Genomic DNA, 17,845 nt, shown 5'->3' on the forward strand with positions numbered 1-17,845 from the left:
GATGACTCCATAGATTGATCTTGGTGATGCGTAGAAAATTTTAAATTTCTGCTACGATCCCCAATAGTGGCATCATGAGCTAGGTCTATGCGTAGTTTCTATGCACGAGTAGAACACAAACTTGTTGTGGGCGTAGATGTTGTCAATTTTCTTGCCACTACTAGTCTTATCTTGTTTCAGCGGCATCGTGGGATGAAGCGGCCCGGACCGACCTTACACGTACGCTTACGTGAGACAGGTTCTACCGACTGACATGCACTAGTTGCATAAGGTGGCTAGCGGGTGTCTGTCTCTCCCACTTTAGTCGGATCGGATTCGATGAAAAGGGTCCTTATGAAGGGTAAATAGAAATTGGCATATCACGTTGTGGTTTTGGCGTAGGTAAGAAACGTTCTTGCTAAGAAACCTATAGCAGCCACGTAAAAACTTGCAACAACAATTAGAGGACGTCTAACTTGTTTTTGCAGCATATGCCGTGTGATGTGATATGGCCAAAAGGATGTGATGAACGATATATGTGATGTATGAGATTGATCATGTTCTTGTAATAGGAATCACGACTTGCATGTCGATGAGCATGACAACCGGCAGGAGCCATAGGAGTTGTCTTAATTTATTTATGACCTGCGTGTCAACATATAACTTCATGTAAATTACTTTACTTTATTGCTAAACCGTTAGCCATAGTAGTAGAAGTAATAGTTGGCGAGACAACTTCATGAAGACACGATGATGGAGATCATGGTGTCATGCCGGTGACGACGATGATCATGGCGCCCCGAAGATGGAGATCAAAAGGAGCAAAATGATATTGACCATATCATGTCACTATTTGATTGCATGTGATGTTTATCATGTTTTACATCTTATTTGCTTAGAACGACGGTAGCTTAAATAAGATGATCCCTCGCAATAATTTCAAGAAAGTGTTCCCCCTAACTGTGCACCGTTGCGAAGGTTCGTTGTTTCGAAGCACCACGTGATGATCGGGTGTGATAGATTCTAACGTTCGAATACAACGGGTGTAAGCCATATTTACACATGCAATACACTTAGGTTGACTTGACGAGCCTAGCATGTACAGACATGGCCTCGAAACACGGAAGACCGAAAGGTCAAGCATGAGTCGTATAGAAGATACGATCAACATGAAGATGTTCACCGATGTTGACTAGTCCGTCTCACGTGATGATCGGACACGGCCTAGTTGACTCGGATCATGTTTCACTTAGATGACTAGAGGGATGTCTATCTGAGTGGGAGTTCATTGAATAATTTGATTAGATGAACTTAATTATCATGAACTTAGTCTAAAATCTTTACAATATGTCTTGTAGATCAAATGGCCCACGCTAATGTTGCCCTCAACTTCAACGCGTTCCTAGAGAAAACCAAGCTGAAAGATGATGGCAGCAACTATACGGACTGGGTCCGGAATCTAAGGATCATCCTCATAGCTGCCAAGAAAGATTATGTCCTAGAAGCACCGCTAGGTGACGCACCCATCCCAGAGAACCAAGACGTTATGAACGCTTGGCAGCAGCGTGCTGATGATTACTCCCTCGTTCAGTGCGGCATGCTTTACATCTTAGAACCGGGGCTCCAAAAGCGTTTTGAGCAACACGGAGCATATGAGATGTTCGAAGAGCTGAAAATGGTTTTCCAAGCTCATGCCCGGGTCGAGAGATATGAGGTCTCCGACAAGTTCTTCAGTTGTAAGATGGAGGAAAATAGTTCTGTCAGTGAGCACATACTCAAAATGTCTGGGTTACACAACCACTTGACTCAGCTGGGAGTTAATCTCCCGGATGACGCGGTCATTGACAGAATCCTTCAGTCGCTTCCACCGAGCTACAAGAGCTTTGTGATGAACTTCAATATGCAGGGGATGGAAAAGACCATTCCTGAGGTATATTCAATGCTGAAATCAGCGGAGGTGGAGATCAAAAAGGAACATCAAGTGTTGATGGTGAATAAAACCACTAAGTTCAAGAAAGGCAAGGGTAAGAAGAACTTCAAGAAGGACGGCAAGGGAGTTGCCGCGCCCGATAAGCCAGTTGCCGGGAAGAAGCCAAAGAATGGACCCAAGCCTGAGACTGAGTGCTTTTATTGCAAGGGAAGTGGTCACTGGAAGCGGAACTGCCCCAAGTACTTAGCGGAAAAGAAGGCCGGCAACACCAAAGGTATATGTGATATACATGTTATTGATGTGTACCTTACCAGCACTCGTAGTAGCTCCTGGGTATTTGATACCGGTGCGGTTGCTCATATTTGTAACTCAAAGCAGGAGCTGCGGAATAAACGGAGACTGGCAAAGGACGAGGTGACGATGCGCGTCGGGAATGGTTCCAAGGTCGATGTGATCGCCGTCGGCACGCTACCTCTACATTTACCTACGGGATTAGTTTTAAACCTCAATAATTGTTATTTAGTGCCAGCTTTGAGCATGAACATTGTATCAGGATCTCGTTTAATTCGAGATGGCTACTCATTTAAATCCGAGAATAATGGTTGTTCTATTTATATGAGAGATATGTTTTATGGTCATGCCCCGCTGGTCAATGGTTTATTCTTAATGAATCTCGAACGTGATGTTACACATATTCATAGTGTGAATGCCAAGAAATGTAAGGTTGATAATGATAGTCCCACATACTTGTGGCACTGCCGCCTTGGTCACATTGGTGTCAAACGCATGAAGAAACTCCATGCAGATGGACTTTTGAAGTCTCTTGATTATGAATCATTTGACACGTGTGAACCATGCCTCATGGGCAAAATGACCAAGACTCCGTTCTCCGGAACAATGGAGCGAGCAACCAACTTATTGGAAATCATACATACTGATGTGTGCGGTCCAATGAGCGTTTAGGCTCGCGGTGGCTATCGTTATGTTCTCACCCTCACTGATGACTTGAGTAGATATGGGTATGTCTACTTAATGAAACACAAGTCTGAGACCTTTGAAAAGTTCAAGGAATTTCAGAGTGAGGTTGAGAATCAACGTGACAGGAAAATAAAGTTCTTACGATCAGATCGTGGAGGGGAATATTTGAGTCACGAATTTGGCACACACTTAAGAAAATGTGGAATTGTTTCACAACTCACGCCGCCTGGAACACCTCAGCGTAATGGTGTGTCCGAACATCGTAATCGCACTCTATTGGATATGGTGCGATCTATGATGTCTCTTACCGATCTACTGCTCTCATTTTGGGGCTATGCTTTAGAGACTGCCGCATTCACTTTAAATAGGGCTCCGTCGAAATCCGTTGAGACGACACCGTATGAATTATGGTTTGGGAAGAAACCTAAGCTGTCGTTTCTAAAAGTTTGGGGATGCGATGCTTATGTCAAGAAACTTCAACCTGAAAATCTCGAACCCAAGTCGGAGAAATGCGTCTTCATAGGATACCCTAAGGAAACCATTGGGTATACCTTCTACCTCAGACCCGAAGGCAAGATCTTTGTTGCTAAGAACGGATCCTTTCTGGAGAAAGAGTTTCTCTCGAAAGAAGTAAGTGGGAGGAAGGTAGAGCTTGATGAAGTACTGCCTCTTGAAGCGGAAAGTAGCGCAGCTCAGGAAAATGTTCCTGTGGTGCATGCACCGACTAGAGAGGAAGTTAATGATGATGATGATCAAGGTACTTCGGATCAAGCTCCTACTGAACTTCGTAGGTCCACAAGGACACGTTCCGCGCCAGAGTGGTACGGCAACCCTGTCTTGGAAATCATGTTGTTCGACAACGGTGAACCTTCGAACTATGAAGAAGCAATGGCGGGCCCAGATTCCGACAAATGGCTAGAAGCCATGAAATCTGAGATAGGATCCATGTATGAAAACGAAGTATGGACTTTAACTGACTTGCCCGATGATCGGCGAGCCATAGAAAATAAATGGATCTTTAAGAAGAAGACAGACGCGGATGGTAATGTGACCATCTATAAGGCTCGACTTGTCGCTAAGGGTTATCGACAAGTTCAAGGGGTTGACTACGATGAGACTTTCTCACCCGTAGCGAAGCTGAAGTCCGTCCGAATCATGTTAGCAATTGCCGCATTCTATGATTATGAGATATGGCAAATGGACGTCAAAACGGCATTCCTTAACGGCTTTCTTAAGGAAGAATTGTATATGATGCAGCCGGAAGGTTTTGTCGATCCTAAGGATGCTATCAAGGTATGCAAACTCCAACGCTCCATCTATGGGCTGGTGCAAGCATCTCGGAGTTGGAACATTCGATTTGATGAGATGATCAAAGCGTTTGGGTTTACACAGACTTATGGAGAAGCCTGTGTTTACAAGAAAGTGAGTGGGAGCTTTGTAGCATTTCTCATATTATATGTGGATGACATACTGTTGATGGGAAATGATATAGAATTCTTGGGTAGCATAAAGGCCTACTTGAACAAGTGTTTTTCAATGAAGAACCTTGGAGAAGCTGCTTATATATTAGGCATCAAGATCTATAGAGATAGATCAAGACGCCTCATTGGTCTTTCACAAAGTACGTACCTTGACAAGATATTGAAGAAGTTCAATATGGATCAGTCCAAGAAGGGGTTCTTGCCTGTATTGCAAGGTGTGCAATTGAGCACGGCTCAATGCCCGACCACGGCAGAAGATAGAGAAAAGATGAGTGTCGTCCCCTATGCCTCGGCCATAGGGTCTATTATGTATGCCATGCTGTGTACCAGACCTGATGTAAACCTTGCCGTAAGTTTGGTAGGAAGGTACCAAAGTAATCCCGGCATGGAACACTGGACAGCGGTCAAGAATATCCTGAAGTACCTGAAGAGGACTAAGGATATGTTTCTCGTTTATGGAGGTGACGAAGAGCTCGTCTTAAAGGGTTACGTCGATGCTAGTTTCGACACAGATCTGGATGACTCTAAGTCACAAACCGGATACGTGTATATTTTGAATGGTGGGGCAGTAAGCTGGTGCAGTTGCAAGCAAAGCATTGTGGCGGGATCTACATGTGAAGCAGAATACATGGCGGCCTCAGAGACAGCACAAGAAGCAATCTGGGTGAAGGAGTTCATTACCGACCTAGGAGTTATTCCCAATGCGTCGGGCCCGATGACTCTCTTCTGTGACAACACTGGAGCTATTGCCCTTGCCAAGGAGCCCAGGTTTCACAGGAAGACCAGGCATATCAAGCGCCGCTTCAACTCCATTCGTGAAAATGTTCAAAATGGAGACATAGATATTTGTAAAGTACATACGGACCTGAATGTAGCAGATCCGTTGACTAAACCTCTCCCTAGAGCAAAACATGATCAACACCAGAACTCCATGGGTGTTCAATTCATCACAATGTAACTAGATTATTGACTCTAGTGCAAGTGGGAGACTGTTGGAAATATGCCCTAGAGGCAATAATAAAATGGTTATTATTATATTTCCTTGTTCATGATCATTGTCTATTGTTCATGCTATAACTGTGTTATCCGGAAATCGTAATACATGTGTGAATACATAGACCACAACATGTCCCTAGTGAGTCTCTAGTTGACTAGCTCGTTGATCAACAGATAGTCATGGTTTCCTGACTATGGACATTGGATGTCATTGATAACGGGATCACATCATTAGGAGAATGATGTGATGGACAAGACCCAATCCTAAGCATAGCACAAGATCGTATAGTTCGTTTGCTAGAGCTTTTCCAAATGTCAAGTATCATTTCCTTAGACCATGAGATTGTGCAACTCCTGGATACCATAGGAGTGCTTTGGGTGTGCCAAACGTCACAACGTAACTAGGTGGCTATAAAGGTGCACTACGGGTATCTCCGAAAGTGTCTGTTGGGTTGGCACGAATCGAGACTGGGATTTGTCACTCCGTATGACAGAGAGGTATCTCTGGGCCCACTCGGTAATGCATCATCATAATGAGCTCAATGTGACCAAGTACTTGGTCACGGGATCATGCATTACGGTACGAGTAAAGTGACTTGCCGGTAACGAGATTGAACAAGGTATTGGGATACCGACGATCGAATCTCGGGCAAGTAACGTACCGCTGACAAAGGGAATTGTATACGGGATTGATTGAATCCTCGACATCGTGGTTCATCCGATGAGATCATCGTGGAACATGTGGGAGCCAACATGGGTATCCAGATCCCGCTGTTGGTTATTGACCGGAGAGTCGTCTCGGTCATGACTGCATGTCTCCCGAACCCGTAGGGTCTACACACTTAAGGTTCGGTGACGCTATAGTTGTAGAGATATTAGTATGCGGTTAACCGAAAGTTGTTCGGAGTCCCGGATGAGATCCCGGACGTCACGAGAAGTTCCGGAATGGTCCGGAGGTAAAGATTTATATATGGGAAGTCCTATTTTGGCCACCGGAAAATGTTCGGGATTTTTCGGTATTGTACCGGGAAGGTTCTAGAAGGTTCTGAAGTGGGGCCCACCTGCATGGGGGGACCCACATGAACGTGGGTAGTGGGGGCAAGGCCCCACACCCATGGTCAAGGCGCACCAAGATCCCACCTTAGAAGGAATAAGATCATATCCCGAAGGGATAAGATCAAGATCCCTAAAAAAGGGGGATAACAAGCGGTGGGGAAGGGAAATGATGGGATTTCTTTTCCCCACCTTTGCCAACGCCCCAATGGACTTGGAGGGCAAGAAACCAGCCCCCTCCACCCCTATATATAGTGGGGAGGCGCATGGGAGCAGCACCCAAGCCCCTGGCGCCTCCCTCTCCCTCCCGTGACACCAATCCCTCTCGCTGAGCTTGGCGAAGCCCTGCCGAGATCCCCGCTGCTTCCACCACCACGCCGTCGTGCTGCTGGATCTCCATCAACCTCTCCCTCCCCCTTGCTGGATCAAGAAGGAGGAGACGTCTTCCCCAACCGTACGTGTGTTGAACGCGGAGGTGACGTCCGTTCGGCGCTCGGTCATCGGTGATTTGGATCACGACGAGTACGACTCCATCAACCCCGTTCACTTGAACGCTTCCGCTCGCGATCTACAAGGGTATGTAGATACACTCTCATCTCTCTCGTTGCTAGATGACTCCATAGATTGACCTTGGTGATGCGTAGAAAATTTTAAATTTCTGCTACGATCCCCAACAGTCCGGGGGACTGTCCGACCGCCTCCCGAAGGGCTATCCGGAGAGGGAGTACATCCTCGCGGTTGGGAGGTTGAAAATTCTAGCTGCGGGGATCTGCACCGACGATCTCCACCGACTCTTCTTCCGCTGCACTTCGAGTTGGTACGGATCAGATCAAACCTTGTATGCAGTCTCCATAGTGGTCCTGGGCGTGCTCGCTATACCGAAATTTTTGTTTTCTGTCGCGTTACCCTACAAATATGACCTGTCCTATTTCTCACCTAACTTGTCTTTTGCAAGTGATATTGCTTTGAGTCCCCCTAAGGTACATGTTGCTGCTCCGACGCCTCCTGATGCGCCCGACGTGCATGTCCCGCCGCCCGAGGCAGGCGCGGCGCCCGATGGCGCGACCGCGGACGCGGCTGGGTCGCCACCCTCGCCGGGCACAGCTTGGTCGCCACCCTCTCCCGGTCCGTCGCCCGGGCCGCCACCCTCACCTGGGTCGGTCCAGCACACCATCGTCTCTCGGCCCGTGTTGCCCCTTGCTGAGGTCCCCTCAGCCGCGACACCCTCGGCCGAGCCCTCGTCGCCGTCGTCTTCTCCTACCGGCGATGCAGCTCTGGCGCATGCTATGGTTACACGCCATCGTGATCATACGCGCAAGGAGAAGTCTTACACTGATGGCACGGTTCGGTATGACTCTCGCCGCCGTGCCTTCTTTGTCGCGCCGGTTTCCCATCGTGATGCTCTGGGTGAACCTGCCTGGCGTGCCGCCATGTCCGAGGAGTTTGCTGCTCTCCGTCACACTAACACCTGGGTGTTGGTGCCTCGGCCACCTCGTGTTAATATTGTGAGCTGCAAGTGGATTTTCAAAACCAAGCATCATCCGGATGGGTCTGTTGATAAGCACAAAGCTTGTCTTGTTGCTCATGGTTTCACTCAACAGCATGGGATTGACTACGGAGATACTTTTAGCCCGGTGGTGAAGCCTGCCACGGTTCGCTTGGTTCTGTCTCTTGCTGTGTCTCGTGGTTGGAGCCTCCGACAGATTGATGTGAGCAATGCCTTTTTACATGAGTTCTTGGCCGAAGATGTGTACATGCAGTAGCCACCTGGGTTTGAGGATGCCACTTATCCCTCTCATGTCTGCAAACTGCAGCGGTCTATTTATGGTCTAAAGCAGTCGCCTCGTGCCTAGTATGCTCGTTTGAGTCAGCGCCTTTCGCAGCTCGGTTTTGTTGCCTCCAGATCAGATGCATCTCTGTTCATCTTCTCCCTGGGTAAAATACAGATATACATGCTGGTATACGTTGATGATATTGTGATTGCTGGCTCTACCCCCGCCGTGGTGGATCGTCTTGTGCAGTCGTTGTCTGCTAGCTTTCCCATCAAAGATTTGGGTCGCCTCGAGTACTTTCTTGGTTTGGAAGCGTCCTTTCATTCAGGGCGCATGACCTTGACGCAGAAAAAGTATGCTTTGGATCTTCTTCATCGCGTCAACATGGAGAACTGCAAGGCCACTTCCACTCCGCTTGCTACTTCTGAGAGTCTCTCACGTCATAGTGGTGCACTACTGGGTAGAGATGACTCCTTTCGGTATCGCAGTGTGGTTGGAGCACTTCAGTATTTGACCCTCACTCGTCCTGATATCTCCTTCGCAGTGAACAAAGTGTGTCAGTTCCTGTCTCAGCCAACGGAGGATCATTGGGAAGCAGTCAAGCGTATTCTGAGATATGTCAAAGGTACGCTAGACATGGGACTACGGATTCGTAAGTCCAGATTTACTGGAGTGAGTATATTCACCGATGCAGACTGGGCAGGCTGTGTTGATGATAGGCGCTCCACTGGTGGTTTTGCTATATTTGTTGGACCTAACCTTGTATCTTGGAGCTCGAAGAAGCAACCCACAGTCTCGAGATCAAGCACCGAGGCAGAGTATAAGGCATTGGCCAATGGCGCAGCTGAAGCCAATTGGATAGACTCAGTTCTCACAGAACTTGGAGTCCCACAGCAGCGCACTCCTATATTGTGGTGTGATAACTTAGGGGCAACTTACCTGACGGCGAATCCAGTGTTTCATGCTCGGACCAAATACATTGAGATTGATTTCCATTTTGTGAGGGAACGAGTAGCTGCTTGCGAACTGGAAGTCAGGTTTATTTCTACAGATGATCAGTTAGCGGATGTATTTACTAAACCCGCTACTAGACAGATGCTAGACCGTTTTAGAACCAATCTGAATCTTGTATGTAGTTCAGATTGAGGGGGCATGTAAAGTAGGGTCTAGTGTATTGTCCTTGTACACGTATTCATATACGTATGTAATTGTAATTGTGATCATCTATATATTGAGACGTGAGGCTGGATGTCAACCACCCACGCAAAACCCTAAACCATGTGTTTAACTCAACTTAGATGTCTATTAGATGAATTCTGGGTAAGGAGGAGTTCCGGGACAACTGGACACCGCCAGCATCCTGGTAGCACAACACAGGGAGTCATGGGCGTGAAGGTGAGGGCAGATGCGAGCTGCCGATCTCAAAAAAATCCCAGTACCAAGCTTCAAGATCTCGACCGACCACAATCAGCATGAACATCACCTATACGTACAATTTTTGCAATGAGAGGATATCAGGACAATGTAATTGCTTGGTGCAAGAATGAATCATACATAAACTGAAATGAAATATAGGGAAATCTAACTTAGCATCCTGTTGAAGGATGTTGTGCAGTACATCCCAACGACAGTGCTGGCAGTAGACCGTGTCTTAGGCCATGAGGTACTGCAGTAGGGACAAATCCGTACTGTTTTGCAAAAATGGTTGAAAAACACCACCATCTCTATACTATTGTACATGCCTTCAGGCAACTTTTTTTTGAGCAGTGGCTTCAGGCAACTGATTTATGTCTAGGACATGCTGACAAAAATAGTGGTTTAAGATGCATAATTGCAACTTTACTTGATTTAAGAACATGTGTTGCTTTTCTGGTCTTTGCTTACCAGAGACAACTTATCTTATCTTCTTCAATTCCCTTGAAACAATATGGCACAATACACTATCTTTTCCCAAGTAGTTGGCCCGAGGTGAAACTTTACCGATGTGAAGAGCACAAAATGCTTACATATAGTATCGACATGCATGTGAATCTTCCTTAAGCTTCACAATCATCTTAAAATGCTTTTCTGGTCTTTGCTTCACAATCAACTGATTCATGTTCTTAAATCAACTTTACTTGATTTAAGAACATGTGTTGCTTTTCTGGTCTTTGCTTACCAGAGACAACTTATCTTATCTTCTTCAATTCCCTTGAAACAATATGGCACAATACACTATCTTTTCCCAAGTAGTTGGCCCGAGGTGAAACTTTACCCATGTGAAGAGCACAAAATGCTTACATATAGTATCGACATGCATGTGAATCTTCCTTAAGCTTCACAATCATCTTAAAATGCTAAGTGCTATATGTATACACACAACCCCTGTATTTTTTAAGACTGTCTTGATGCACCACAGAAGTTTAGAGGGAACGGAATCCCTATTGTCACAAGATACATTGTCAAATAAAAATCTCGGACCAAGTCAGTGTCTGTTTCTCAAGTACTCTGCCGTTCAATCTTATATTTGAAAGAATATTGGCTCGTGGTTAGGATGGGTATTGATCTAGACCATCAGGTAATCGACTTGCTTTGAAGTTGCTGTCATATACGCCTCTTGACAACCTACCTGTACATGTACCTGCTTCAAAATTTCTTCAAATTCAGTAAGCATTGCTGATGAATGTCATATAAATGAATACCATCAGTAGAGGCCTTGGAAGCATATGTCAGTTTATGTCTAATAACATGATAAACATAAAGAGTGATTTCATCACTGTATGAACTATGATGGATACTAACCTGACCTTTAGCCATTGGAGATGCAAGGGAGAACCCAACCCAGCAGAAAGTTCGAACCCGTCAACTCAAAGCACATGTCTTCAGTTGGGAGCGGAAAAACATCAATAAATAAAAATGTGTATACTTATGGAGGAAGAATTGGGGGAAGAACAGAGATACCTGCAGTTTTAAGAACGAAAGAAACCAAGCAGCAGGTAGCTTGAATTCGTCCTTGTAGAGAACCTGCAATCATTTGAAATTCTAAATTAGACAAAGAACACATCTGTATATGTAGACAACAATTGAAAATTGGAACCAACGCATCACTCTCTAACCCAGCAGAAGTAGGCTGCCCGCATTTTTTAATACAAAGAATACTATCATTAAAAATAGAGGAAGAATTGGGTAAAGAGGAGATGCAACAAAGAGGGAGAATTGGAACGACGGGAGACCTAAGCATCACCCCATCGCTGTTGTGCTGGAGAATGGTTTGCGAAGAAGCGCGCTGACCACATGGAAATTGACCACCATGACCTGCGTTGGCTATGGTTATCCCATCTCAAACCCCCCAAATTTATGCAGTTTCCCTTTTTCATGTGCATGTCAAGAAGGATCAGTGTCAAATTCTCATGTACAGATTCAATTGTTTTCATCGAAGTTGTTTGGATTTACTAGGAGAAAGCGGACAGCTTTTCCCGTCCACACCTAATTGACTACACGCATTAATTTTTGTTTTTGCACCAATTCGAAACTGCAGGACGCATGCTCTTCTTCCCTCAACTTAAACAGTCAATGATAGGAGTAGTTTTCATGATGATACATGAGCCAGTACCCGCAAAAAAAAAAAGATACATGAGCCAGTACATCGCCCATCTTGATCTGCTATTTGGATAACTACACTTTCCGTGGAATTTTATTTCTCTTCATGTTATTTGCAGGCTAGCTATTGTTACAGATCCAACCAGGATAACTACACTTTCATGGAACTGTACTTCCCTCCATGTTGTTTCAAGGCAAGAGATTGTTGCAGATCCAACAGAAATTAAATTAACATTTTTGTTCTCCACATGTTCCCTATGGAATGCCTTCTGGTTGTACATGGCATGGGCAAAATTTGATTTCATAATTGATTGAATATATGAATGTTTACGGCACCTGTAATTGTTTGCACACAAGTGTCAGCTTCAGATAAGGATGATCGAAGTATGAGGTACGTTCTCCACATTTTTAAAAAATAGATAACTTCTATTGGGACAGCTGGAGCGATTTCATCTTTGTTTACAATGTCGGTCACTTTATCCTGACTTCTTGTTGTATGCTCAACTAATATTTGGTGCATTTACCTACGATTAGTAAGATGTTGAGTCTTCCTAAATAATCTCAGATGTGCCTTTGCAGGTTCTGCTTTACGATCCAAATGAGAGATTCAACAAGAATAGATATGTTCCAATTCGAGAGGTTTCTTCATCGGTTTTGTGAAAATTACACTATTTAACATGTGTTTGTCTTAGTTATGTTTTCAACCAATGTATCATCTATCAATCTCTGTTCCAAAACTACCACAGTTTCCCTTGGAAAAAGAACAATTGTACTTGATGACAACAGTGGACGTAGCCAGTCATCCAACAGATGTATTTTTCTGTTCACTTTTGTCAAATATCTTCGGAATTGCATAGTCACTCGCCTTATTTTTTTTTATTTCCATAGATGCTATGTTTGTGAGCATATTTAATTCATGTTTTGCTGATCCATTGGTCCATGTTTAGCTGATCGATTCAGAGAAAGTCCATTGTTTGCTTTGGATTTAGACCGTGAGAAGTTATGAACCCAGACAGGTTGTACTTAGTCAATTGAAATAGAAAGTCCACTCCAATAATTCAAAGGAAAAAAAATACTAGAATAAGTCTTCCATAGTATTGAGGCACTGTTCCATGCTTCGATGTTTTGATACACTATCTAGTATGATTCACACAAGTCATGTTCACACTCAAGCATTTGTCATGCAATAGGATGGAAGTTCACATCTATACCAATTGAGAAACTATTCTCTTTGTCATAACATTGTTGTCCTTGGAATTTTGAGTGCATATTTGGAGTTCTATTTAGTTCTTATGATACTTTTAATGCCAGCAAAGAGATCCACAGCAAAGCGCGGGCAATCTAACCACATGGCTTGCACTTTAATTCCTTAAGAAGGCAAAAAATTGTTTTTTCCGAAACGAAACTTAGCTTCAGCCCGGTCATATCTAACCACACATTTCCTACAGAAACTTTGATCCGCCAGCCCAGCCCTACTCTTCTGATATTAAGATATTTATGTTGCAATGATACGTATGTGATACTAGTACAAGTTAACAATGCCTTAATGCACACCAAATTAAATGGCAATAAGCACATACAAAATCATCCACAAACCCGAGCGCAGGAAGACTACGCCGCCGAATCCCGGTCTGACCGCGCCTCCTTGTGAAATGGGAGAAAGAGGAGGATGTGCTGCAGGCAGCGACCAGATGCATGGTCAAGACGCATCCAGCCAATTCTCGTCCATCAACAGCGGCGGTGGAACTTGCAGCGGGTGTTGATTCTGAAGAAGGTTCAGAAGGGCGTCCATCAACAGGGGCGATGGAACTTGCGGCGGGCGTTCATTCTGAAGAAGGGCGTCCATCAACAGGGGCGATGGAACTTGCGGCGGCTGTTCATTCTGAAGAAGGGCGACCAAATGTGCCGGGCGTGGCCTCACAAGGAGAAGGATTGGCTCAGGCAGGAGCTGCGGGTGGGCAAGCTGCTTGTAGACTGCAAGGTGCAAACCAAGGGAAGCCTGATTTGATGACCATGATGATAGAAACCCATATGGAGCATATGCCACAGATTATTATGCAGTTTTAGAGGATATAATGGTTCTGCTAGAGTTGCTCCTATATGGCTGAGATGGCTGATAGGAACTGAAAGCTCATGCAAATAGGTGAACACGCTACCAGTGTAGTTTGAGAAGGGTTAGGGTTCTTTTTGTCCTCAGCTTTAGGAAGCAAAGAGCCCTCCCGTAAGCTGAGAAGAACTGCATCATTCACAGAACCATTGGCATCATTCAGCTAAAACCAACACACCCAAGGAATTGACATTGAAGAACAAACTTTTAACCACTGAATGGTATAGATTAAGTTAACCCAAGTGCACAGACTACATTGCAAAGACCAAATATGCAGTAGTAACAATGAGGTCTCACAGGATTACTGCTAAAACATGACAAAAAGAGGAGGGATCACATCGTTTGGAAGGTACATAAGCAACATGGTATGACTTCCATATCATCAGAGATGATAATCACCTCGACATCAGGTCTGCAATGTAAAAAACATCAAACTGGTGAGACAGAGTTTATGACTGATTTCTAAGAAAGCAAGTGGTCTAAGATCAAAGAAGAGCATACTTGCTGCAAGCATCAGTTAAATTCATCGATCAAACTTAGATAGCCGAAAGAACTATTATTCAAATAAACATTTTGGATGGAGGGGACATGATTCAACCGACATTCAAATACTAAGTAAAATCTGCAAGATAAAGTATGTCTCCTGTATGCTAGGCCAAAACAAAGATACATCCTCAAGAACAAGCACATCAGTTACTCGCATACAATAGAATTTTGCAACAAATCATCAAAACATCTGCCCTATTTATCCTGCAATTCAGGAAATAAGGAACTGCTGGGCTCGTAGATTTAGTAGTAACTTATCACTCAAACAATATCACAAGAGTGCATATGATAGCAACATTCATTACAGAAAAAAAAATCAAAAGTTTGCATACATATGTCTATAACAAAAGAGAAGCAGTGATTAACGAGGGCAAGCTAACAAAAAATCGTACTTTGACTCAAGATTGAAAGAGAACTAATGAACTCCTTAGAGATCAAAACACTACACAGAACGTGTCGCCCAGTCAATACCAGGATAGAAACTCATGTCTCCAGAAGCAATTTCAACAGACAAGACAAGAAAATTGCAATATATAACTATATGAAACAAACAGGTCCGCAGAGTAGTACACACAGCACTGTTGAATTTTTTGTCCATTTTGACAAATATACTCTGCAATTCAATTAAAAATACAAGGGGAAATTGCTTGTAGTGGGCTGTATTTCCTACCCACATCGTCTGGACATACAAGGGCTACATCATATTTTACCGGTCGCAATAAAATACCAGAATGGACTAATCTAAGCCGTAATAATCCAACATTGCATTGCAACAGCAGTAATGCAAGAAAAGCTCTCGGTTATACCTTTAAGCGGAGGGGATCTCGACCTCGCCGTCGTCGATCTCCGTCTGCAGGTCCTTGGGGTCCTTCCCGTCGACGGTGCAGCCAACGCTGACGCAGGTGCCGAGGATCTCCTTGACAGTCCCGGCCATCTCCTTGGCCATGGACCTGGGCTTCATGATCTTGGCGATCTCGATGACGTCGTCGAGGCTGATGTTGCCGTTGTGCTTGATGTTCTTCACCTTCTTCCTGTCCCTCTCGGGCTCCTTGAGGGACTTGATGACGAGCGCCGCGGCGGAAGGGACGACGGAGACCTTGGCCTGACGGTTCTGGACGGTGAGCTTGACGGTGACGCGGAGGCCCTTCCAGTCCTTGGCCGTCTCCTTGGCGATGTCCTCACCGATCTTCTTGGGGGAGAGACCGAGGGGCCCGATCTTGGGGGCGAGCGAAGACGCCGCGCCGACCTCGCCTCCGGTCACCCGGACGTAGACCTCCACCACCTGCGACGGGTCGAGCTTGGGCGGCATGGCTGCTGTTCGGTGGCGGGCGGCGGCGGCGGCGGCGGGAGGGTTTGGGAGAGGCTTGGGAAGGGCAGTAGGGTTCGGCACGAAGAGTTATGCGGGTTTATATAGCACCTTCCTTGTGCTCGTGCAGTATCATTTGGGTTGGGCTTTATGTGGTCTGCTGTGAGGCCCATTTTGTGTCAGCTGAAATGAAATAGAAAACCCTTGTTTATGTAAAAAGTAAAATTATTACCCTTAAAATATATGAAAATAAAAAACATTACCGCTCAAAAATGTATACAAATAATTTGCCCTAAAATAAATAAATAATGGACGTGGCTAGGGAGCGCCGCTGCGCTCGTTCGTTGTTTGAAGCGCACCGTCATATATAGTAAGTACATGTCCGTGTGTCTAGTTCTCTATACTAGAAAAGGAAATTGTTTAGCCATATCCCGTAGCGCACATGGCTATCGATGGAATCAGTCTAGATCCTGTCCCACATGCATTTATTTGGGGTTTAAAAAGTTCTAAAAGCCATAACTTTTGATTCAAGCATCGAAATCCAATTCCGTTTTCACCATCAGGTTTCTCACGACGAGTTCTTCAAAACTAGATCCCATATGAGTAGGTTTCGTCGAACTTTTTTTGAGAGCAACTTTGGGTCCGATGGAGGCAACTATAGAGCTATAAGGAAGCAACTTCTTTTTTTGGCATAGTAGGACTGACTATTAGGTTGGTTTGCGTAAAAACAAGAAAAATCACACAAAACATAAGGCATCTGTAGTGCAACATACAAAGCAGCTTCATCACACTATTTGTTTCTAGAATTTTGCTAGCATTATCCCAACTTGCGTATCATGGTTGCTCAATTACTTATTGTTGATAGTCAGTTGCCTATGGTTGATGTCCAATTGCCTATAAATGCTATAAATTGCATATCCTTGATGCTTAGCTACCTGCTATTGGTAATTAGTTGCCTACAATTGATGCTTGGTTGCCTAACTTTGCATAAACAGTTGCCTACAATATTATGAAGTTGTCTATGATTGTTCTTCTAAGTTGCCTACAAACACTATGAAGTGTCCTGGTTTCACCATCATGTTGCCTACCATAACTAGCAATAGCAGACACAAAAACATTACCGATATACAACTTCATAGTATTATAGGCAATTTAGAAACAACGACATATGAGCATTAACAATAGGAAACTTAGAAGTACCGGTGAGGAAGTTAGGAGAATGTTAGACAAAATTAACTAGGACACAAAATAGTGAAGTGGCCTGCTTTTAGAACTAAAGTTGCCTCTTGTAGAAGGAAAGTTGCTTACAAAGGTGATGTGCTATTATCTACCTCTGTTCCAAAGTAAATATGTATTATTAGTTAGTTTCTTATTTTTGCTAATTAGTTATTCTTAATGGAGTGAAGTTGCTTCTGTTTAGCGTTAAAGTTGCCTCATCTAGCATCAAAGTTGCTTTTGAAAAAAATCAAAGAAACATATCCATGTGAGTTTTAGTTTTGAAGAGCTCGTCATGACCTGGCTAGCTAACTCATGTGTCTTTTCCATCATTATATCTAAAGATTTTAATGATTTTCGTAGGCAACTCAATTGAAAATTAAGAACTTGCATAGTGTAAGGGCATATTTATCCCTAAGATGTTTTGGTGATTGATGACAATGCTTTTGCGGACTAATCGTGTGCATTGAGTGTTTTTCAGAGATTCATCCTTTTGGCACGAGACGATTCCCTCCCCCCGGAGCTTGAAGCGAAGACGGTGTAGTCCTTTCGGATTAGTTTGGTGGACTAGTTTCATAGGGATCACCGTACTATCAAGAGGGGGTCCGTTTTGGAAAGGCTAGGGCGGAATCATCACGTACACTTCCTTTGCCCCTTCCTCCGAGCCTTTCCGTTTCGATGATGGGCTCGTTTCTCTTCTCAGTGTGCCCTCTCTGGTCCCAGCGGTAGTACCGCGGGCCGGAGCGGTAGTACCGCTTGGGTGCTACAAGCGGTAGTACCGCTCTGGAGCGGTAGTACCGCCCAGAGCAGTAGTACCGCTGGTAGCCCCCAACTGTGTGCTCTCTCTGGTCCCAGCGGTAGTACCGCGGGACAGAGCGGTAGTACCGCTCCAGAGCAGTAGTA

The 17,845-nt window shown here is 44.7% G+C and overlaps 1 protein-coding gene across 1 annotated transcript; it reads right to left on the bottom strand.

The window, feature by feature from the left end:
* Positions 1–14,061: 14,061 nt before the first annotated feature.
* Positions 14,062–15,808, bottom strand: LOC123054463 (60S ribosomal protein L12-3). Its single transcript, XM_044478241.1, has 2 exons — positions 15,228–15,808; positions 14,062–14,287 (listed from the first exon to the last, which is right to left on the bottom strand). The coding sequence occupies exon 1, from the start codon at positions 15,728–15,730 to the stop codon at positions 15,230–15,232; it is 501 nt and encodes a 166-aa protein (XP_044334176.1). The 5' UTR covers positions 15,731–15,808; the 3' UTR covers positions 14,062–14,287; positions 15,228–15,229.
* Positions 15,809–17,845: the final 2,037 nt, after the last annotated feature.

This window comes from Triticum aestivum, chromosome 2D (genome assembly GCF_018294505.1).
Source record: "Triticum aestivum cultivar Chinese Spring chromosome 2D, IWGSC CS RefSeq v2.1, whole genome shotgun sequence".
NCBI lineage: Eukaryota > Viridiplantae > Streptophyta > Magnoliopsida > Poales > Poaceae > Triticum > Triticum aestivum.

Excerpts from the sequence above, each read along its gene's own strand:
- LOC123054463 (XM_044478241.1), bottom strand. The coding sequence starts at position 15,730 with ATGCCGCCCAAGCTCGACCCGTCGCAGGTGGTGGAGGTCTACGTCCGG.